General features: G+C 39.1%; 1 protein-coding gene across 3 annotated transcripts in view; it reads right to left on the reverse strand.

Annotated features, from left to right (window-relative positions):
* Positions 1-1450: 1450 nt before the first annotated feature.
* The window catches only part of LOC112422930 (torsin-1A-interacting protein 2), a 39516-nt gene continuing 17318 nt past the window's right edge, over positions 1451-23648 (reverse strand). For 2 of the 3 annotated variants that reach the window (XM_011746224.3, XM_071076424.1), the window contains exons 2-5: positions 15697-15876; positions 12028-12546; positions 9047-9148; positions 1451-8340 (exon numbers count right to left, since the gene is read on the reverse strand). In XM_011746224.3, coding sequence (XP_011744526.1) covers positions 7583-8340; positions 9047-9148; positions 12028-12546; positions 15697-15730 — 1413 coding nt within the window. In that variant the 5' untranslated portion in view covers positions 15731-15876 and the 3' untranslated portion in view covers positions 1451-7582. Of the gene's footprint in view, positions 8341-9046; positions 9149-12027; positions 12547-15696; positions 15877-19006; positions 22342-23648 lie in introns of those variants that run through there. The other variant, XM_011746226.3, reaches the window with a different exon arrangement.

Here is a 23648-nt window from a genome sequence, read left to right on the forward strand (position 1 = left end):
TGTGTGTATGGGGGCCTTCTGTGAGCCCTAAAGCCATGTGGGCAGATTCCACAGTAATGAGTGCCCTGAACATATACATAATAGGATCTGCCTACTCATTTCCTTTTCTTAAAGTAGATAATACCTTGGACCAATAGCAAGATCTTTTCTCAGTTTAGCTTGATGGAGCTGCTTCTGCACCAAACATTCTATGACTCGAACTGCAACTTCAGACTTGAAATCATTTTTATTGTGTCCTGTTTAAAATCACAATTCCTACAGCAACTAAATAATTGAGAGCCACTCACTCCCTTATTAGTATTGAGGCCTGTCTGTTCTAGTGTGCAGCAGAACACTAGTATGTAATATCCTCTAGTGGTGAGTTTATGCATTAAGAAAATCTCGTTGCTGCTGATCCTGTTGATGTTTGTGGAATGGTATTAGGAAATCCTAGGCTCTTTGCCTTCAGGCTCATCTTATCGCCTGACTTTAGCTCCTTTCACTGAAAGCTAAGATATGCTAAAGTTAAGATATGCTAACTCCCAAAGTTCCTATTTTCCTAAACTGCAAAAACAAGTCTTTCAGATTTTCAAAACTCAATTCAGATTTGTTAGAAAACGATTCTATACAATGTGTTAATAAGATCTTTGGTTTTAGTTGGGTATGGACGGGGGTGGGGGGGCAGGAAGCTGGGAGAAGGTGGGTGAGGGGCTGAGATGGGTACTCAGGTGCTTCTACTCTGTAATTCTGGTTTGGCAACATCTTAAGGGAGAAACTCTGAACACACCCCGACCTCCCCCATTGCCAACACACAAGGTAAGGGATGTCCACACTTAAAAAACACATTCACAGGCGGGCGCAGTGGTTCACGCCTGTAATCCCAGCACTTTGGGAGGCCGAGGCAGGCAGATCCATATGAGCTCAGGGGTTTGAGACCAGGGTGGACAACATGGTGAAACCCTTTCTCTACTAAAAATACAAAGATTTAGCGCAGCACGGTGGTGTACGTCTGTAATCCCAGCTACTTGGGAGGCTGAGACAGAATTGCCTGAGCCTGGGAGGCAGAGGCTGCAGTGAGGGGAGATGGCGCCTCTGTACTCTAGCCTGGGCAACAGAGCAAGACCTTGTCTCAAAACACACACACACACTCACAACAGCACATGCTGGGGTAGCAGCAATTCCCAGGGATCTGCTTACAACCCCAATGTTTCTCCCATAGTCAGGAAAGCCTCGTTAAGTAGGAACAGCACTCGAAGAATGCTACCAAGAGCTGCAACAGATTCTAGGCAGGGTCTGCCCTGTACCATTTCACTGATGGCCACAAATGCCACCTGACAACCCTCACAGGATTCTCTAGCTTCTCATCTTACTGCCATATGAGGGCAGTTTCCTTTCCCACCATTAATCACCACATGCCCATTTCTATAAACCTGCTATTTTGGGAAGTTTAATCAAGAATCAGTCAACTGAAAAAAATTGAGGAGATTTATTCTTTATTCTGGTAATGACCAGACAACTAATCTGAATACGGCACATTCATCAGCACCTGTAAGAAACAAATACAAAAGCAATCCCTGTTATAAAGAAAGGGGGTGCCAAGAAATGGGACATTAATACTGACAAAGCCGAAATTTGTTAAGTACAAATAAGCAAAATGCAATTGGGTTTGAAAGTCAATGTGCTGTTTCTTCTATGACAGGAAAGGCAAATGGGTTTAAATTTCCTGTGCTCTCTGATGAACCAGGAGGAACTGCCCAGAGCTTTGTGTTGATGCGTCCTTAGGCCTAGAAGGAACACAGGGAGTAGGGCTGTGACTGCCTGGGGGCCTGGCCAACTCTGCCCCTTGCAATGTGACTCAGCCTGTTGCTTCCCAAGTCTAAAATGTTCTTTTTGGTTCATGTAACTGCTCTTAGCCAAAGGCAAATTTAGTTTATAAGCCTCAGTGAGGAAAAGCAGGAGACCATTTGCCAAATAAGCACCAATTTATGGGCTTTTCAAGACATCAAAGCAAGAGGACACAGATAACGCAGATAATACTGGAAGGAAAGGTACTGAAGACTAAGGTATTTACCTCTTTGCAGATTAGGGGATACTGATTGTGTTCTCAGGCCATTTGGATTGGCCTATAGAGATACAGAGGTTATAGCACAGTTCACCAACATGGCATGTTCTCACTCGCAAGTGGGAACTGCACAAAGAAAACACTTGGACACAGGGCAGGGAACATCACACACTGGGGCCTGCTGGGGGAGGGACAGCATTAGGAGAAATACCTAATGTAGATGACAGGTTGATGGATGCAGCAAACCAACATGGCACATGTATACCTATGTAACAAACCTGCACGTTGTGCACATATACCCTAGAACTTAAAGTATAATAATAATAATACAAAGAAGTTATAGCACAGTTTATTAGCTCGAAATGAATTTTAACAGCCCCGTCTTGGTCCGAATGAGGCAAATTTAGGCCCATATCATTAGGTATTTCACAACTGAACACCTAAAATTTAACATAAATTTACAAAAATAAGGCTTAAAGTCATCTGGAGAAACTGTTCTACAGACATCTCAACTTTATTTTGCTCTCTCTAGAATTAACATCTTTGCAAATATATTATTCAACCAAGCATTTGCCACAAAGATAAGCATCAGCTTTCCCATTGGATGAGTGTTCAAGCTACTTGAATTGTGAAAAACAAAAAACCACCATGACTTCTCAACAACTACATTTCAAAATGAAATATGCTCAGCTTGACAAACGAGATATTAAAATGGAGACTGACATAGAACTACATAGTCAACTTGAAAAACACAAGAAGACAATGCTCCTATAAAATGATATATTACTGGCTTTACAAAGACATACTGGTTTATGTTTACAACTATGTTTTATTTTCAAATGATAAAAGAAAGGCTTCATGTTGCTATTTGAAAGTACTTCTCAACTAGCCAGGCACGGTGGCGTGTGCCTGTAATCCCTGAAGTAGGAGGATCAACCCCTTGAGGCCAGGAGGTCCAGGCTGCAGGGAGCCGTGATTGTGCCAACTGCACCATAGCTTGGGTGACAGAGTGAGACCCTGTCTTTAAAACAAAGTATTTCTTTGCAAGTAAATTTTATGGATATCATCTTTATTCCGATTAAATAAATGATTACCCTAATCAGCTATTATTTATTATTTTCTATTTAACATCCATTTTTGAAGTGCCAGAGACCTGCTATGTGGCGTAGAGTTTGGACAGATATACACAAATGCCGTGCTGGTGAGGATCATCTGAATAATTATCGCTTTCCCATGCTATATTGGTTATATTTTAATATCACTGCTCATTGTGCTTCCTGTCTTTAATAAAGTATAAATCAAGTAATTAAAAGCTGTTTAGGCTGGGTGCGGTGGCTCACGCCTGTAATCCCAGCACTTTGGGAGGCCGAGGCAGGTAGATCACTTGAGGTCAGGAGTTCGAGACCAGCCTGGCCAACGTGGGGAAACCCTGTCTCTACCAAAAATACAAAAATTAGCTGGGCGTGATGGCACACGCCATCCAGCTACTTGGGATCCAGCTACTTGGGAGCCTGAGGCAGGAGAATGGCTTGAACCTGGGAGGCGGTGGTTGCAGTGAGCCAAGTTCGCACCATTGCATTCCAGCATGGACAAGAGAGAAACTCTGTCTCAAAAAAAAAAAAAAAAAAAAAAAAAAAAAGTTGTTTAAAAGGTCAAAACCATCTCAGTGGCTAGCACTATTTAGTGGAGTCATTAGCTGAGAAAATGGTGGGTTACCGGCATGCTGAGCCTCACTAACCACCATAAACTTGGGGGCTTCAAATGAAATGCATTGAAATTTCTTTATTGCTTTTTAAAATAGAAATATGAAACAAATTAGCATTACTATTTTAGTGATATGAACCCCTTTAGTGATATGAACTTCTCTGCCAACCCTGGAAACTAACCAGAAAACCTAAAATTTACCCTAAGGGAAGAAAAACCTCAAGTCCAAAGACAGTTTCTGATTCCACCATTGGTTCTATGATTCTGGGATTACTCAAGAGGTAATTTATATTAATAGACAGCGTAATGAAAGTTGTTCTAGGAGAGTAACTAAATGGCAATGTTTAGGTATCATGTACGATATTGTATGCCTACAAATCATTTTTCTAAGTCAAATAAGCAAATTATCTATGACAATAAAAGATGAATTACTAGACACACAAAAGAAAATCTGAAACCTTAAAAAATGTAAAGAATAGGCCAGGCACGGTGGCTCACGCCTGTAATCCCAGCACTTTGGGAGGCTGAGGCGGGCGGATCACAAGGTCAGGAGATGGAGACAATCCTGGCTAACACAGTGAAAACCTGTCTCTACTAAAAACACACACACACAAAATTAGCCAGATGTCGTGGCAGGCACCTGTAGTCCCAGCTACTCGGGAGGCTGAGGCAGGAGAATGGCGTGAACCCGGGAGGCGGAGCTTGCAGTGAGCCGAGATCGCGCCACTACATTCCAGCCTGGGCAACAGAGCAAGACTCCGTCTCAACACACACACACACACACACACACACACACACACACACACACACACACAAAGAAAAGAATAGAAACAAATAGAAATTAACCTAAGAGAACACATTAGATAATAGATTTGAATTATCTGTACATTTATAAAATATAGTATCATGTTTAAAAAGTCATTTTAGTAATGAGAAGACCCAGAGCTAATATACTGCTTCTTTTAAAAATGATTTTTGAGGCCAGGTGTGGTGGCTCATGTCTATAATCCTAGCACTTTGAAAGGCCAAGGTGGGTAGATCAATTGAGGCCAGGAGTTCGAGACCAGCCTGGACAACACAGCAAAACCTCGTCTCTAATAAAAATACAAAAATTAGCTGGGCATTGTGGTGTGTGCCTGTAATCCCAGCTACTCGGGAGGCTGAGGCACAAGAATCACTGGAACCCAGGAGGCATAGGTTACAGTGAGGTGAAATTGCGCCACTGCATTTCAGCCTGGGTGACAGAGCAAGACCTTCTCTAAAAAAAAAAAAAAAAAAAAAAAAAAGTTTGAGGTTGGATGCATTGGGTCACATCTGTAATCCAAACACTTTGGGAGGCCGAGATGGGAGGGTCACTTGAGGCCAGGAGTTCAAGACCAGCCTGGGCAACACAGTGAGACCCTGTCTCTATACAAAACAGAGTGGTAGAGTGGTGTGGTAGTATGCACTTGTAGTCCCAGCGACTCAGGAGGCTAAGGTGGGAGGATTGCTTGAGCCCAGGAGTTTAAAGCTACAGTGAGCTACAATCAAGCCACTGCACTCCAGCCTGGGAGTCAGAGTGAGACTCCATCTCAAAAAAAAACAACTTTTGAAATAGTGGACAGAAAACTGACAACACTCTCAATTGATTGCACTACACATGGAAGGAAAAGTGTTTTTAAAAAGGCTAAATAAAAGCCATTGTGACTTTAGAAATTTATTTTTCTAAATTATTTTGAAAGGAAATGATGAAAAACCATATTCGACCAAATGACGAAACAAGAATATGCGTCATACTGGTTCCTTTACAGATCTGAGGTAGCACAGGTCAGCAGGCCAATATAATAGTTGTGCAAGGCAACACTGGTTTTGTGGATGTAATGTTAGCATCTAAGATCTAAAAAGACAGAAAAAATGTGCATATGGTATATAGATTTTCCTTCGTTTCCTCTGCTTTTATACTGGATTGACATTTATATTACATTCACTATGCTTTAACTTTTTGTTCAGGTCTTTTCCCAAATCTCCTGGAAGATTCCTTCAAAGTCCCAAATGCAAATTCTTCCTTCAGGTATGCCCCTACACTCAATTAAGCAATTACTCAATTGTAATCTTTTTAGGTATCAATAAAGATCCCTGTATTGTCTTAGAGTTTCCTAAAATCTTTCCATACTTTAATCAGACTTCTTAAATATATACATATGAGCTCATATAATGGAGAGGCCAAAACCTAGCTGAAACATTCCAGGATTATGGGAATAGTCTATATAATAGAACAGACCCTTTGTTAGGTCGAGATCATTTTACTAGAGTTCTGCTTTGAGAGCTCAAATGCTAATCACCTACTGTCTCCATACAAACTGTTTTCAATATTTCTTACAATCACAGAACATGGTCCAACAGTCAGTACTGAACATCAAAACCTCTGAGAATCTACCCACCATTTCCGCTTCCTCTCATTAAGTATAACATCTCTTGGATTTCTCTAATTTTTAACTTAATGGTACTTCTATAACTAGGTGGTCAAGAAATGAGCTGTATTACATAATGTTCCATCACTGCATAGAAATAAACTGTTTGGTAAAGTTATGCCAAGTGTTCATATAAAATTTACTATGAAATTGGTTATTCAAAAATAATTTTTTAAAATAAAACAAATAAATTGGTTATTAAAATATGTTCTGCTGAAAGTCTACAAACTCTCACCCTAGACAAGTATAAAATTCCATGCAGAGGGGACAAAAATGATGACTAACAGAAATGAACAAAAGCATCAGAGACATGCTAGTAAATGCTAGCTTATACATTCTGCTGTTCATGTATAGATCTTTAGTGTTCATAAACAATATAGCTATATGATAAACCTGTATTTCATCTTCCTACTCATAAGATTTAATACATTCAATTTTTTTACATATTTCCTATCTTCTAAGATGTTTTTTCACTTAATGGTTTTCAAACTTGAGTATCAGTGAAACTCTTTGTTCCAATGAAATCTCATAGAGCCTGACATATAAAACAGTTAAAAGCAGAACTGCTCTGATACAAAGGGGAAGGGTGCCAGTAGACACAGTTTGAAAATCACTGCTGTAAATCATTCAAGAAAAGCTGAAGTAAAGATATAGCCAATTGGAATTTCTTCATTTCCAATGATTATAAACAATTTCCCCATTGGTTCTCATTTTTAAGAATGTTTGAGTACAGCTGCTTATTCTGTACTGAGGTACACTTATACCTCAGCTGAATGGAATAAAAGCACAGTGCCTTACATGTAGTATAGGTAGGTACTTAATGGTTTGAATTCTTATTTCTTTTATCATACTACTCAAAACTGTAAAATTAATATAAGATATAATCCCATAACTTTAGATTATTAAAGTGAGGTTTTGAAAATATTCAACATGTGATAGAAAAATTTTCTAAAAGTGATCATTGCTTCATAATTCTAATTGCTTTCATCCAAGTCCAAACAGCATCCAAAAGGCTCTTCAGAGTCTCACTCAAGAAAAAAAAATCACTCTGTAGTTACTCTAAGAAGTAAGAGTATCTTCCTGTGCAATGTTGCTATATTTTAGAATTTTAAAAAAATTCTCATATATATCTCATCCATACTTCAAACCTGATTTGGTCCAAAAGGCAAAGAAGAAAAGTCGGTTAATTTTTAGTTTTGTCAAGGCTTAGATTAGAAAGATTTTACAAGAAGTAAAAAATAAAAACTTGTTTCTAAAATAAGCTCATTTTTGTTTTTCAGGCTATTTCCTCAACCTATTTTATCAACCTCCTTCCATATAAATGAAAGGCCTTTAAACAAACTTTTTCATAAACATACACCTTCTATAACCAACTTTGTGCTTAGCTTTAGAAAAGGCACCCCTGTTCTTCAATGCTCCTCACTGGCTGGACTGGCAGTACCAGGTGTGAAATTCGGCTCCACAGCCCACTCAACTTGTCTGAGTCCATGTGGTTGAAGGAGCTGGGAGTGTCAGAGTTGGTAAACTTGGCCCAGAGTAAGTCTCTCACTTTTTCTTCAGTTTCCCTTGGGCCTACACTTGCTTCTAATGTTTCCTCCTCTAGCAGAACAGTCAGGACCAGGGCCACATCTTTAAAGGCAGCATTCTCATGATCACAATACTTGTAGAAGATTAAAGTGGAGCCGGCAGGAAAGGATTCGAAGTGGTGTACCACAGCAGCCTTCTGGCCATTCTCAAACCCATAGCTCAGCTCCAGGTCAACCAACAGCTTGACCGTGTCACTGTCCTGCCAGGTCCTTCCAGCCCCATCAATCTGAATGGCAGAGACTTTCTGGGAAGAGGTGTAGGCATCTGCAACATGGTGGCTCAGGCACTTCAGGGTCTCTCTTCCCTCCTGAGCTGCTGTAAATATGATGGTGGCTGGCTCAGTGGGGTTGGAAGCATTGAGGTGCTTCTGGAGAAACTTCCGTCCTCTCTGCCACAGGAAGGAACTCTGGCCTGGAAATTTATCTTTCAATTGGCTAAACTGGGCCAAAAAGGCCTCCAAAGCTGGATTTTTGGGCACTTGCTGGGCTGGAGAGGAATAGTAGCTATTCACAGAACTTGCCACAACAGCCACAACCAGGAAGAGAAGAAAGATAGGGCCTGTCAAAAGAATGAGAAAACAGAAAATTACAGAGAACACAAGCCAGAAACAAAGCCTATGGTAAACTAAAATGAGGCAGAAATACCATCAGGTTTTACTAGGAGCAATAAGTTTCTTTTGCATAAATTGTTTAAACTTTTAATCCACCAGAAGTACCTCTTCTCTAATCTCTTCTCAGATTTAATTATTTGAAGATATCTTTGTTGAAAGACAAAACCTTCATGGAAGAGTTAAGTACTCAGTAAAAAATTTAAATAAATAAAAGGTAAAAGCTGAGTCTATGTATTTGTTGTTATAACTAATGATGTAATTTAGACATAAGTGATCAAGATTTTCTTCCATCTTCTCAATGCACCTACTACCTATAGCTGACCATTTTTTTTTTAGGAGTCATAACTTTAAAATGCACTTGAAAATTTAATATTCTCTAATTAGAAAGGCAGTTTTTGTTTCTTATTTAGGAAAAGCTTTTCCTACTGTGAGAAATTCCATTTTGTTAATCACAGCAAAATATCAGCCAGTACCCTTAAGGGAAAAATCCCTAAAACTCTATTTTTCTATTTTACTATGACTTACTACCAATCATTAAATAAGTGTATGTAAACACAATGTTAAAACTGTTTAAATCTGCTAGTTTTCTAGGCATTTTCACTGAGGATTTCTGAATGTGAATCAACACTGCAGTAAAACCAGGTTTGTTCTCACCATAGCTCCAAAAACCCTTTTTATTAATCTGTCTCATGGTGTCCTGTGCATTCTCTTTAATTTCTTCCAATTTTTGTGTTTGTTGTGGATGACTTCCAGCCTCTGGAGAGGAAAAGAATCAATATTATTTTTAGGCAGTACACTAATGACAGTATGTATACCTTTATATCTCTCACCAAACCAATGATTTGACTAAAAGGATTTCTGTACCTTAGCCAGGTACGGTGGCTCGCGCCTATAATCCCAGCACTTTGCGAGGCTGAGGCAGGTGGCTCACTTGGGGTCAGAAGTTCGAGACCAGTCTGGCCAAAAAGGTGAAACCCCTTCTCTACTAAAAATACAAAAATTATCCAGGCATGATGGTGGGTGCCTGTAATCCCAGCTACGCGGGAGGCTGAGGCAGGAGAATCGCTTGAATCCGGGAGGCAAAGGTTGCAGTGAGCCGACATCACACCACTGCACTCCAGTCTGGGGGACAGAGCAAGACTCCACCTCAAAAAAAACCAAAGTTAACATTTTTCCTGTCTTTTCTTTAAGACTATTACTCTTATTTTACTTAGAAGAATAAAATGAAATGCTGTGAAATTCATTCAAGGATAATGTTGCTATATTCACAATTCCTCACTGCCTCTTATATCAAAGACAAAGACATTTAAATACTGCGGCCAAACTTACCTAAAATGTGATTCAGCAAAATGTATAAAATTAAGAAGGGATTTAAGAAATGTTGGCTATACACGAGATTCAACTTCACAGGGTAATTGTGCTCTAATTCCAGTGTTCGAGTTTCACATGGTCCCTCAAGACCCCAAATATAAAAATAACAGAAGCACTAAGTTCTGAGATAGGAGAGATTACTGTACAGTTGCAAAATAGCTTATAAAAGCAAATTTGAAACTCTTAGTGAAGGAGATATACAAAGCAAGGAATATAAGGTGAAGAAAATTCACAAAATATGTAAAAATCCAGGTGTAGGGTGGGCATGCCAAGCTTAAAATATGTGGGTGAAAAGATGGGCAACAATTTTTAGCACTCTAAGCTAAATCACACTAGACTCTAAATTTGTGCTTAACCCCAGCCAGGTACTTCTATTAGCATAGATAAGTAGGATCATCTTCACTTATAAAGGATTGCTCATATCACCCCAAAAAGTAGGTTCTTAAAATATCATATCTTGGAATTTCAGAACTGAAAGGATCTATAATGGACACATACCCCGGCTGCACTACTTAACCTATCATGAAAAAAGGTACAGGGAAGATCTTACCCAAGGTCACATAAGGAGATGTAGCTAAGTTGAGATGAAAACAAGGTTTCTCATCTCTTAGAGTACAGATAACTTCATTCAACTATAGTAAGTTGCTTTCCATACATAAACTGCATTTTTGTTTTAAAAGACAGGGTCTCACTCTGTCACCAAGGCTGCAGTGTGGTGGTGAAATTTCGGCTCACCACAGCTTCAACCTCCCGGGCTCAAGCAATCCTCCCACCTCAGCCTCCTGAGGACTACAAGTGCACGCAGCTGTTTTTGTGTTTACTGGAGAGATGGGTTTTTGTCATTTTGCCCAGGCTGGTCTTGAACTCCTAGCCTCAAGTGATCCACCAGCCTTGGCCTCCCAAAGTGCTAGGATCACAGGAGTGAGCCACTGCTCTTGGCCTAAACTGGATTTTTTTAAACAATATTTTTTTCTCCTCACAGTGAACCTGCCTAACAGTGAATTTTTTTAAAGAGATGGGGTCTCACTACATTGCCCAGGCTAGCTAGAATGCAGTGGCTATTCACAGGGGTGATCACAGCACACTGCAGGCTCAAACTCCTGGGCTCAAGCAATCCTTCCAACTCAGCTTCCCAAGTAACTGGGACTAGAGGCATAAGTAATTGCACCTAGCTCATAACAGTGAAATTCTGACACAGGTCATGGTCCATACAAATCACATTCATTCATTTGACAAAATTTATAAAGGTGTTTCTATGTGCCAGGTGCCAGAGATACACAATGAATGACAGGGACACAGTCCTTGCCTTCACTGAAGTTACAGATTATTCTGATGATTAATAAATAAAACATATATTTGAGATTAGTCATTGATTTGCAGTGAAACATGAATTACTAGCCCTTGCTGAAGTCCCTGATGAACAGAGTGTCTTATATTTTATATTCTTTTGCACTGGCAAATGGGCATTTCAGACTGAGCTCTTCAGAGCGCTTATAAAATACAAATCCACACACAATCACAGAAGGTGACACCTAGAAGAATCCCTGGATATCATCTTATCCAACTTCTTCATTTTACAAATAGGAAATTGAAGCACCAGGAAGGGAAGAGACTTTCCCAAGGTCACCCAAGTTAGCAAGTGGTAGGGCCACAACCAGAATTCACACCTCCTGAGTTCCCGTTAAGGATTTAGCACCCTGCAATGCTTACCTTCATCAGGGAAGACATGCTCGTTCCTCTTAACATATAGGCAGAAAAAACCAGGTATAGAGAAACTAACTGACTTACTCAAAGTCCTATAAAACTGAAACATGACTGAGTTAAGGACACTGTCCCATTAATGCTCATTTTTAACTATACCAATGTCTTGATTTATGTAACAGTTAGTTTACCAAAAAGTAAAAGATTTTTAAAATTATGTCAAAATATTCTCATAAGAAATAAAAAACTAGAAGCGAATTTTTTAAAAGTCATGCCCCTTTTTGTCATATCACATCAATATAAAGTTAATAAAAACATTGCTTAGAAATGCAGTTTATGTGTAGGAAGCAACTTAATACAGTGGAATGAGCTAGCCTAGATGAGAAAACTCATTCTAAAATCAACTCAGTCATCTGGCTCTGTGTGAGCTTGGGCAAGGCCCAAAGGCCTTAATCCTATGAAAGATAGACAAAAGTTCTCTGGAAAGACGGCCTCTGACTTCTGCTGTTTTCTCAGTTAACAGAGCAATACAAAACAGGAGAGTAGTTCAGGGGTTCTCTTACCTGGGGCCAGCAGTCGCCTCCTCAGTGTATCCTCGCCCTCTTGCCCTGTAATGGAATGACCAGGACTCTGGGCCTCCTGGGAGTCTGTTGTAGGTGGTTCCTGAGATGCTCCAGTTCCGTCACTTGCTTCATTAGGGAGGGCCACAGAGCTGCTCCCTAAGTGTGCATCTGCTCTTCCTACCTTGTCACTTGGAGAAGGGCTGGGATCTGGATCCAAGGGTTCTTCACCCAGATTTTCTGAAGGGAGGTGATGCCCTTTTTCACCATCCAGAAAACTCTGCTTGTTCTCATCTTCTATTTTATCCTTTGGATGTTTCCCCACATTTGCTTCATCTGGACTTTCGGATTTATCACCTGTATCTGCACTTTCCGGACCCACTGTCTCCACCCTTTGGTGGTCTTTGCTAAGACCACAGGCAGAGTGTAGGGTCTGAGCTTCCTCAGCATTACTTGCCATGATTGTGGTCTCCTGCGCCTGAGAATTTATTGATGGATTATTTTCCAAATCCTTTTGAGAGTCTATTGAGACAAAAATTTATAATTTTTATTGGAAAAAATTCCCCATAAATTTATATTTTAAAAAGCTCCCTGTTTAATAATATTTACATAGATTTTCATGGTTTACAAGACACTCTTCCTAAACATTATTTCTCTTGGCTCCTACTAAAGGTGATTAAAACAGCAACAAAAAACTTACGTTAATAAATACAAAATGACACTAATATAAAACAATTTATATGACAGAACCAACTTTTGGTTATATTAAATATATCCTCTTCCCTAATGAAAGGTAATGCTCATCAATGGTAGCAAAACCTTATGCAAAAGGCTGATGGGGACTTTTATGGTGGATGAGCCAGACTGACAAACTGCTGAACCCAGTGACCAATCTGAATTCACATCATGAAAACAGGGAAACCCAAACAGATGTCATTAACCTCCTAATATAATGCAGTAAGAAGTACTCTAGACCACTTAGGAAGTATTCTTGCCAAACAACTGAACTTAAATCTGATAAGCTTCTAGAGCTACCAGTTTCCAAGAAATACAGGGATAGAGGAATACATTAAATTATGCCTCAAGAATATAATCAGTTAAACCCAGCAGGGGGGAAATTCCAAAAGACTTTGTTTCTTTAATAAAAGTGAGAATGGCCAGACATGGTGGCTCATGCATGTAATCCCAGCACTTTGGGAGGCTGAGGCAGGTGAATCACCTGAGGTCAGGAGTTCAAGACCAACCTGGCCAACATGGTGAAACCCCATCTCTACTAAAAATATAAAAAATTAGCCAGGCGTGGTGGCGGGTGCCTGTAATCCCAGTTACTCGGGAGGTTGAGGCAGGAGAACCGCTTGAATCCGGGAGGTGGAGGTTGCAGTGAGCCAAGATCACGCCATTGTACTCCAGCCTGGGCGACAAGAGCGAAACTCCATCTCAAATAAAATGAAAAAATAAAGATAAAAATAAAAAACAGTAATTAAAATAAATGGCAAGAAAAGGGGAAAACAGGAGTCTCTTAACTTATTAAGAGACTTAAGAGACACATCAACCAAATACAATATGTGGACTACGATGTCTAGATCCAGTTTCGAAAAAGCCAATCATTAAAGAAATATTTATGACACAATCAGGAATATCTGAATGCCAGATATTTGATGACATGAAGGATTTATGATTCATCTTTTTAGGTGTGATAAAGGTATTGTAATTACATTTTTTAAAAAGAATCCTCTTTCAGAGATATATTCAAGTATTTATTACTAAAATTATGGATAGCCAGGATTTGCTTCAACTAAACAACATGGGGGAAGGGAGAAATGAGGGCATATGGATGAAACCATATTAGCCATATGTTTTCGTGTTTTTTTCTTTACTCCACTATATATTAGCTATATGTTGATAGCATATGAAGCTGTTTAATGGGTACACAGAGGTTCGCTTTATCTCTGTCTACTTTTCTATGCGTTTTAATTTTTTTTTTTTTTTTTTTAGAGACGGAGTTTTGCTCTGTCTCCCAGGCTGCAGTGCAGTGGTGCGATCCGGCTCACTGCAAGCTCCATCTCCCAGGTTCACACCATTCTCCTGCCTCAGCCTCCTGAGTAGCAGGTGCCCACCACCACGCCCGGCTAATTTTTTGTATTTTTAGTAGAGACGGGGTTTCACCGTCTTAGCCAGGATGGTCTCGATCTCCTGACCTGAGATCCGCCTGCTTCAGCCTCCCAAAGTGCTAGGATTACAGGTGTGAGCCACCCCGCCTGGCCCTGAAATTTTCTATAATACAACTTTAAAAAAGAACAACCTAGAAGCTATAAGAAATCAAATGCAATGTGTGGCCCAACTGTCAAGAAAAAACAAATTATGAGACACTTTGAGAAATATGAATAATGACAGGATATGAGATGACATGAAGGAATAATTGTTAGTCTATTTTTTTAGGTGTGATGATATTTTGGTTATTTTTTAAAAAATAATCTACGAAGAATCTATCTTTAGGAGATGTAAACTATTTACAAATAAAATGATGTAATATCATGGATGTACATTAAAATAATCCAAGGCAGGCAACAAGATCAGCATTATGTTGGTAACAGTTGAAGCTGGATGTTGAGTGCATATGGGTTCATTATACTATTCTACTCTTATATTTATTTTTTGAGACAGAGTTTCGCTCTCGTTGCCCAGGCTAGATGGAGTACAATGGCCCGATCTCAGCTAACTGCAGCCTCTACCTCACGGGTTCAAGCGATTCTCCTGCCTCGGCCTCCCAAGTAGCTGGGATTACAGGCATGCACCACCACACCCAGCTAATTTTGTATGTTTAGTAGAGACGGAGTTTCTCCATGTTCGTCAGGCTGGTCTCGAACTCCTGACCTCATGTGATTCACCTGCCTCGGTCTCCCAAAGGGCTGGAATTACAGGCGTGAGCCACCGCACCTGGCCTCTACTTTAATATATTTTTTAACTCCCATAACAAAGATTTTAAATAAATGTCCTCTTTCTCTTCTGGAAAATCTATTTCATATTTTGCCTTTATCTCCTATATAAAATATAAGCAGGATGAACTAAAATTTAATTCTTACCTATAACTGAAAGATCTAAGGCCAGGAGTGGTAGTTCATGCCTGTAATCCCAGCACTTTGGGAGGCCAAGGGGGGTAGATCACTTGAGGTCAGAAGTTCGAGACCAGCCAGGCCAACATGGCAAAAACCCGTCTCTATTAAAAACACAAAAATTAGCTGGGTGTGGTGGCAGGTGCCTGTAATCCCAGCTACTCTGGAGGCTGAAGCATGAGAATCACTTGAGCCCGGGAGGCGGAGGTTGCAGTGAGCTGAGATCACGCCACTGCACTCCAGCCTGGGTGACATAAAAAAAAAAAAAAGAAAAGAAAAGGAAAGAAAGATCCCTTCTAAATAGAGCACTGCATTTTTCTATTACTGTAAGTCCCTACTATTAGAGTCTCTAAAACATTTATTTTCCTTATATTATAATTAGGGTTCACATTATAGTAAAATTCAGTAAATTTGAAAGAATAAGTATAATAAAAACAAATGAATCCACTGAATTAGCTTTTTTACTTCAAAACCTCAGATTTTAGTCAGAGATTTTCTCTCTCTGCACAGCCCTGGTTTCCTACAGCAGCACCCTCAGTGCTAGACAAATCAGTCTTACCCTCTTGAGGTTCCCTAAGTCCACTGTCGGCCATGTTTATGCTCTATCTCTTCAGAGTTGGGGGGATACTTTTTTTAGTGCTTGGTTTTCCTTGTTAAGATGTCTTGTCTTCTTCTTGCCCCAAGTCCCAACAGACTCATGCTTCCCGTGGACCCAGGAAATAAGCCATATATACAGTGACTAAAACAAAATGAAAAAAATTAAATGACTTTTTATCCATACAAGGGAGAAATGCAAGTATCAGCTTTATTAAATATGTTTAGTTTGAGTAACATTTCCTCTCTGAAACTTTTTTGCGTGAAGAAAAGTTCCTTTCATAGAGAATCATACTCCAAATCCTAGACTATTGAAAAAAGCTCGATTGTTAATCTTTCATGAATTTCATAATCTCCTAATACATTCCAGAATAGTTGAAAGAGTATAAAAAGTAAGATCAAGTGACCAGAATCTTCAAGAGAATAGCTTGAATTAAAATAAAAAATAAATCTAAGCGTAGAAATTTAAGTCATTGCTGAAACAATCACTGCAGATTTCCTGCATGTCTTCAATTTCTGTCCCAGATGATTTTCTCATAGTCTGCCTATCAGAAGCTTTCACTTATATTAAAAAGTAACAAGGCACAGGAGGTTCCCACAAACTGAGATGGCTGCTGTGAGGTGTACCACTACACATTTGGACTGACTTTGAAGTGGTTCTCTTGAAGTATTCTTTTGTAAAATATGGAGACAGATATCCTTTTATACAATGCCTTTTTATGCAATGCTCAAAGACAAAGAAAATTATTAAGATTTACACAAAAGGAATCAAAATCAAAGGCACTTTATAAGCAATTAAAAATCATATTTTGTAGTTAATTTTTTGTCAAAAACAAATTGATCAGTAAAGTTACTTAACATTCATTCCCTATAAAAATGAGAATAATGATACCTATGAGGCTTAAATACAAAAATATATAAGAAAAACCTGTGTGAAGTGTTATAGTTTTTTGACAGCCTAGCTGGGAGGCTAGCCAACTTGCCGTCTTTATATTTTTCTCAGTACTCTTTTGTAAAATTTAATTTTACACATTAAAAACTTTCATCCCCAATGCCTACACGGTGCCTAGTGTATAGTAAGAACTCTGTATTTTAACTTAAAAGCATATGAAAAAATAAATGAATGTATAAATAAAGAGTGATGCCATAGATAAACTGGAAGGGAAGAGAAGAGTTAGGGACAGACTCTTCTTTCTGCCACTGTGAACACTTAGCATAAGTGTTTGGAGGGTTCCTTATCACTGCTTTTATCTTCTTCAAGCTCCTGGGACTGGGCTTTCAAGCCATCATATGTTGCAATGAAGTTTTCTCTCCTATCCTAGCTCATGACAGAAAATAAAAAGTCCCCAGTCCTTTTCAAGTTTCTTTAAAAAAATTTTTCCTGCCAGCCAAAACCAAGAAAATAGGTTAAAAGTTTCCTATGTACCAATAACAAAAATTTTCAAAAGCAAAGATGCTACTCACAATAACCATAAGGAACCTAGAATAAAAACTAAAACATACCTAGTATTAAATCCAACAAGAGATATGCAAGATCTTTAGACAGTGGTGAATTTTATGGTATGTAAATTATACCTCAATAAAGCTGTTTCTTTAAAACACAACTTTAGAGAGAAAAATACAGAACTTTATTGAAGTATATAAAAAAGACATAAGTAAACAGAAAAATATATCATGAGTAGACAGTAAGATTCAAAACCATTGATGCCAATTTTCTCCAAATTAATCTACAAACTTAATGCAATTTGAAACAAAATCTCAAGTTTTTTGATAATTGTTGGTTTCTAGTGAAATGGAAAAGCTGATCCTAAAATTCAAAAAGAGCAGCAAAGGATCAAGAAGAGTCAGCATAATTCTGAAGAAGAAGGGGGCAATCTTTACCAGATATCAAACCTTCTTTAAACTTAAAAGTAGGCTGGGCATGGTGGCTCATGCCTGTAATTCCTGCACTTTGGAAGGCTGAGAAAGGCAGATTACCCAAGGGTCAGGAGTTCAAGACCAGCCTGGCCAATATGGTGAAACCCCATCTCTATTAAAAATACAAAAATTAGCCAGGCATGGTGGTGCATGCCTGTAATCCCAGCTACTCAGGAGGCTGAGGCAGGAGAATCATTTGAACCCAGGAGGCAGAGGTTGCAGTGAGCCCAGATTGCACCACTGCATTCCAGCCTGGGTGACAAAGCAAGACTCCGTCACCAAAAAAAAAAAAAAAATCTTAAAGTAATAAAAGCAATGGAACACTGGCACAGGAATAGACAAACAATATACAGAATAGAGAGTAAAGAATTATACGCGGCATACATACATAAGGAAATTGGCTAATTCAGCAAAGGGAAATAATGAATTAGTGAATAAATAGTTTGGGGACAACTGACTATTCAAATGGGGGGAAAATTAGATTTCTGTCTCCTACTTCAGATAAAAATCAAGTCCATATTAAAGACCTAAATGTAAAAAGTAAAACTTTTAAACTTTGAGAATATCAAATATCTTTATAACTGCAAGGGTTTCTTAAATAAGATACACAATACACAAACCAGAAAGTAAAATTTGACAAACGTGACCCCATTAAAAAATTTTTAATTTCTACACAAGGTATCAAAATTAAAAGATAAGTGTCTGACTAGAAAAACATCTGCAACATATAAAACCAGTAAGGAGTTAATATTGAGAACACATAAAGAATTCCACAAATCAGTACAAGACAAATAATGCTATGAAAAACTGGGTAAAGGGATGAACAAGCAGTTCAACAAAGAGGAAATATGAAAACATAATGAATATGAAAAAAGACTAGTTAAGGAAATACAACCCCAATGACAAGTAAACTGTTATTACAACTTCAGAGAGAAATATGGCAAAGAAAATTAAGGCAAACATATTCTACAAATCAGCAACTCCATTTTTAGACGTATAACAGAGAAACTCATTCATATGCCCCAAAATATCCACTGCTGTATTGTTTAAAATGAGGAAAAATGAGAAAATCTATATGTTCATTAATAAGAAAGTAGGTTTGAAAAATTGTCATATTCTTACAATGTAATATTATACATAGCAATTCAAATAAATTAGATTATCTTTAAAAGTTGTAAAATTACAGCACTGAAGTACTGATGACCAGGTACAATGGCTCACACCTGTAATATCAGCACTTTCAGAGGTCAAGGCTGACAGATTAATTGAGCTTAGGAGTGCAAGACCAGCCTGGACATGGTGAAACCCCATCTCTACAAAAAAAAAATAACAAAAACTAGCCGGGTGGTGGTGCATACCTGTAGTCCCAGCTGCTGAGGTGGGAGGATCACTTGAGCCCAGGAGGCAGAGGTTGCAGTGAGCCAAGATCACGCCACTGCACTCCAGCCTGGGCGACAGAGCGAAACTCTATCTCAAAAAAGAAAAAAAAAAAATGTTGAATATCTTTACTGAGGTGGTGTTTCCATTTGTTATCAAACTTAAAATCTGTACGTTAATTGTATGTGACATAGATTATCCTCAATAAACTTTATGGCAAACAAACAGAACTGAGGGCTTTCAAAAATATATTACTTGGTTACTAGGTTGCAGTCCAAAAGAATCTGCAAAGGTGCCATCACAGATATTTCTATAATCTTACAAATGCTTAACATACACTTTTCCTGTCACAAAGCACGCATAGATCCTATAGCCCACTTCATTCAGACCTTCTGTAACATATCATCACTGTTTATAGTTGAAATGGCATTTCCCTCACAGTGCAAGAAGTGGGACAAACAAGAGTTCTTGACAAATCCTCAGATAAGATCACATGGCAGGGTATCTGAGAGATCTGGAGGCCACTGTTCCAGAGGCAAGTCAATCTTTCTTTTTTTTTTCCTCCAAGATAGAATCTTGCTCTATGACATAGACTGGAGTGCAGTGGTGTAATCTCGGCTCACTGCAACCTCCAACTCCCAAGTTCAAGCAATTCTCATGCCTCAGCCTTCGTAGCTGGGACTACAGCTGCGTACCACCATGCCTAGCTAATTTTTGTGTTTTTAGTACACACAGGGTCTCACCATGTTGCCCAGGCTGGTCTCAAACTCCTGGCCTCAAGTGATCTGCCCGCCACAGCCTCACGAAGTGCTGGGATTACAGTCATGAGACAACGCGCTCAGCCAGGCAGGTCAATCTTTTGAACGGTGTCTGATCCCTATCAGGATATGCGTTCATTAGGAACCTCGGGACTGCATAATGGAAGTGAGGCAGAGCCTCATCCTGAAGGAAAATGGGGTAGTTGGAGCTTTCTATAGCTGTAGGGAAAAACACTCCATAAGCATGTCCCAAAATAGATGCTTTTGACAGTATCTTCTACAAGGAACTGATGAGACCTGTGTGCTTCACATGGCAACGAAAGACATTCACTTTGAGTGAATCCCTTGCAAGTTCAATTATGAAATGTTGGTGTTCAGTGCTCTATCCATGGCGGTTATAGTGATTCAGATTTCTACTTAAATAAAATGTAGCCTCATCACTGACAGTCATTTCCACCTCCCTGTGACCCTGAAATCTGCAGCAAAACTTGCATCATTTTGCTTTAGTTGTCTCCATCAAGGCTTGTAACAGGTTAAGGCTGTAAGGTTTTATTCTCCATTTATGGAGAACATACTAGATGGCCGGCTGAGGGATGCCTTGCTTAATTTCTATTTCGTGGGACTTCTCTAAGAGGGACACATTTACCTCACTGCTTCCTCTGTAAATGTGGCTGCCTTGTGCTCTGTCTTCTAAGATGTACCCTTTCTGCTTCATCTCACTTACTGTAAAATGGTAAACGCTTTGACTACCCGGTAGGTGACATTGTGTGGTATACCAGATGACTTTTGCGTTGAAGTTACATAACCAAGTTTAGAAGGTTCCAACATACAATATTAAGTGCTATAAGGCTAACTACGATTCAGTACATATTACACGTTTCTAAATTTGGGCCAGGTATGATGGCTCACACATGTAAGCCAGGATGTTACAATTCTGCTATGAAAACAAGTAACATATAAGGCACACACAACTATAAAAGTTACTATTTATTGAGTGCCTTCTTTGTGTCAGGCAGCATTTAAATCACTTTATGTATTAACTCATTTAATCTTCACAACACTTTGGGAGGCCAAGGCGGGAGGATTACTTGAGTCTAGAAGTTCAAGATCAGCCTGGGCAACATAATGAGATGATGTCTCTACAAAAAAAATTTAAAAATTAGCCAGGCATGGTGTCACATGCCTGTAATCCCAGCTACTCAGGAGACTAAGGAGGATGATCCCTTGAGCCCAGGAGTTCAAGGCTGCAGGGAGCTAAGATCACGCCACTACAATCCAGCCTGAGTGACCCTGTCTCGGGGAAAAAAACAAACAAAATAAATATATGTACATACATATATATGTGTGTGTATGTATATATATTTGATACTAATGAAGGTTTGAAAGTATTCCATTTTTTGTCACTACAGAGTGATATGTGCAGCATGTACACGTACAGAAAATAATGTACAGCATTATTTACATATATAAATTTATAACAAAACATAAATACATAAATGGAAAGGATACACATCAACTTCCATTTAGGGCTTGCTTCTGCAAGGAGTAAGAGAGGGTGTCAACTGTACACATAAAGTTTCCTTAAAAAAATAAAAACTGAGGTAAATGTGATAAAATGTTCATATATTTGAGATCTGGGCATCTGGGCACAGATCTTGTTATATTATTCTCTGCACTTTTCTATATGTTTGATGTAGTTACTGCCTTTTTAAATGAGTAATAAAAAAATTAGTCTCCGTAAAAAAATTAAGTATCAAAAGGAAAGACCTGTAATGGAAACTCTTTGAGCCTACATGCAATGACCTTACATTACAGAGTACGCTTCTACCACGGCCTCCTAGACATTTTGTCACAACCAGCTGGGAAGAGACAGGACACTGAAAAGCTGCCTTTGAGAACAAAATCAGAGCTGGGAGAGCAAAAGGACCTTACCCATCCTCCACTCCATCCTGCAAACTGCTAGCATTGCCATGAGGACCAGTGAAAAAGAGGGGAGGGGATGGTGACCTGGGGAAAACCTGGGGAGGGGAGGCAGGGTAGGTATCAGAAAGTACTAAGACCATTTTTTAAATGGAGAAGGAAATGAGAAGTTTAGCAGCCAAGAAGAGCACAAAATAATCAGCCATTCCAGGATGGTAGTTTAGATATAAATGCCATCATGACAAATGTATGACAGTTGGGGTAGAATTAAGTATATATCTTTATTTTTAAACACAATCTTATTTTAGTGAATGATGCCATTTTAGGCTCTAGGAATAAAAAGAAATCGATATCTTGGCCCTGAAACAAGTAGTTACAATCCTGCTATGAAAACGAGTAACATATAAAGCATAGACAACAACTATAAGAACTTTTATTGAGTGCCTTCTTTGTGCCAGGCATCATTCAAAGCACTTTATTAACTCATTTAATCTTCACAACAATCTTATGAGGTGTAGACTACTAATATTCCTACTATTTTAGAGATGAGGAAACTGAGATAAAGAAAAATTAAGAACCTTACCCAAGAACACGTGACTACTGAGGGCAGTCAGGATTTGAACTCAGGTAGTCTAGCTGTGGGACCTAACCATGACACTTTAAAAAACTTGTATTAAGCATACCACAAGCACCTTGACTCTGGAATACTTAAATCTAGGTTTGAATTGTGACTCTAGCACATATGACCTGAGTGAATTTGTATATATCCTTCAACTTTTCTCTATTTCTTTTTCCTTTTCAGGGACCTGCCACTTCAGGAATTTATTTCAGTGTTTTGGAAAGTCTCAGGTGATAAAAAACATATAGCAATTATATCTACCATAATTAAGATTATAAAATGGGCCTAAACACTGTGACAAAAATCTGCCTTGGGTCATCCATCCCTCCAGGCCTTTTAATCTTTACACCTAAGACCATTTGACTTATGCCACAGGCTCAACCTCATCCCAAAACCAATCTTGTCCTTCATCAGGAGAGATTTAAGAAGTTTTTTGTTTTTGTTTTTAGATACAGGGCCTCACTCTGTTGCCCAGGCTGGAGGGTAGTAGTACCATCATAGCTCACTGCAGCCTCAAACTCATAGCTCACTGAGGCTCAAATGATCCTCCCAACTCAGCCTACTGAGTTGCTGGGACTACAGGGACATGCCACCACATCCAACTAATTTTTTTTATTTTTAAAACTTTTTTGTAGAGTTGGGGGGTCTCACTATAGCTCAGGCTTGTTTTGAACTCCTGGACTCAAGCCATCCTCCTGCCTCAACCTCCCAAAGTGCTGGGATTACATGTGTGAGCCACCAGCCAATAAGTTTATAATAATTCAGCATCAGTTGAAACAATTGGCTTTAATCCTTGTTCTAAAACTAAGACTCGGTGGAAATGGTGGTTCATGCCTATAATCCCAGCACTTCGGGAGGCCGAGGTGAGCGAACTGCTTGAAGCCAGGAGTTCAAGACCAGTCTGGGCAACATGGCGATACTCCATCTCTACAAAAATACAAAAATTAGCTGGGTGTGGTGGTGCAAACCTGTAGTCACAGCTACTTAGGGGGCTGAAGTGGGAGGATCACTTGACCCCAGAAGGTCAAGGCTGCAGTGAGCCATGAAGGCGCTACTGCACTCCAGCCTAGGTGACAAAACGAGACTCTCTCAAAAACAAAACAAAACAAGTAAGACTCTACATTATTCCCCAGTTATAACTTCTGCTTTTGCTTTCTTGCCCTACATCTTTCCTTGTCCTGAAGATTTAGTATGTGCCATATGTTTGGTATATGTTATTGCACTTACACCTCACAACAGTATGAGGTGGGTATTATTACACTACCTTTTTCACAGATGAAGAAACTAGATACAGAGAGGTTAAAATGCCTAAGGTCATTTAATAGT

Source organism: Macaca nemestrina, chromosome 1 (genome assembly GCF_043159975.1).
Source record: "Macaca nemestrina isolate mMacNem1 chromosome 1, mMacNem.hap1, whole genome shotgun sequence".
Lineage (NCBI taxonomy): Eukaryota > Metazoa > Chordata > Mammalia > Primates > Cercopithecidae > Macaca > Macaca nemestrina.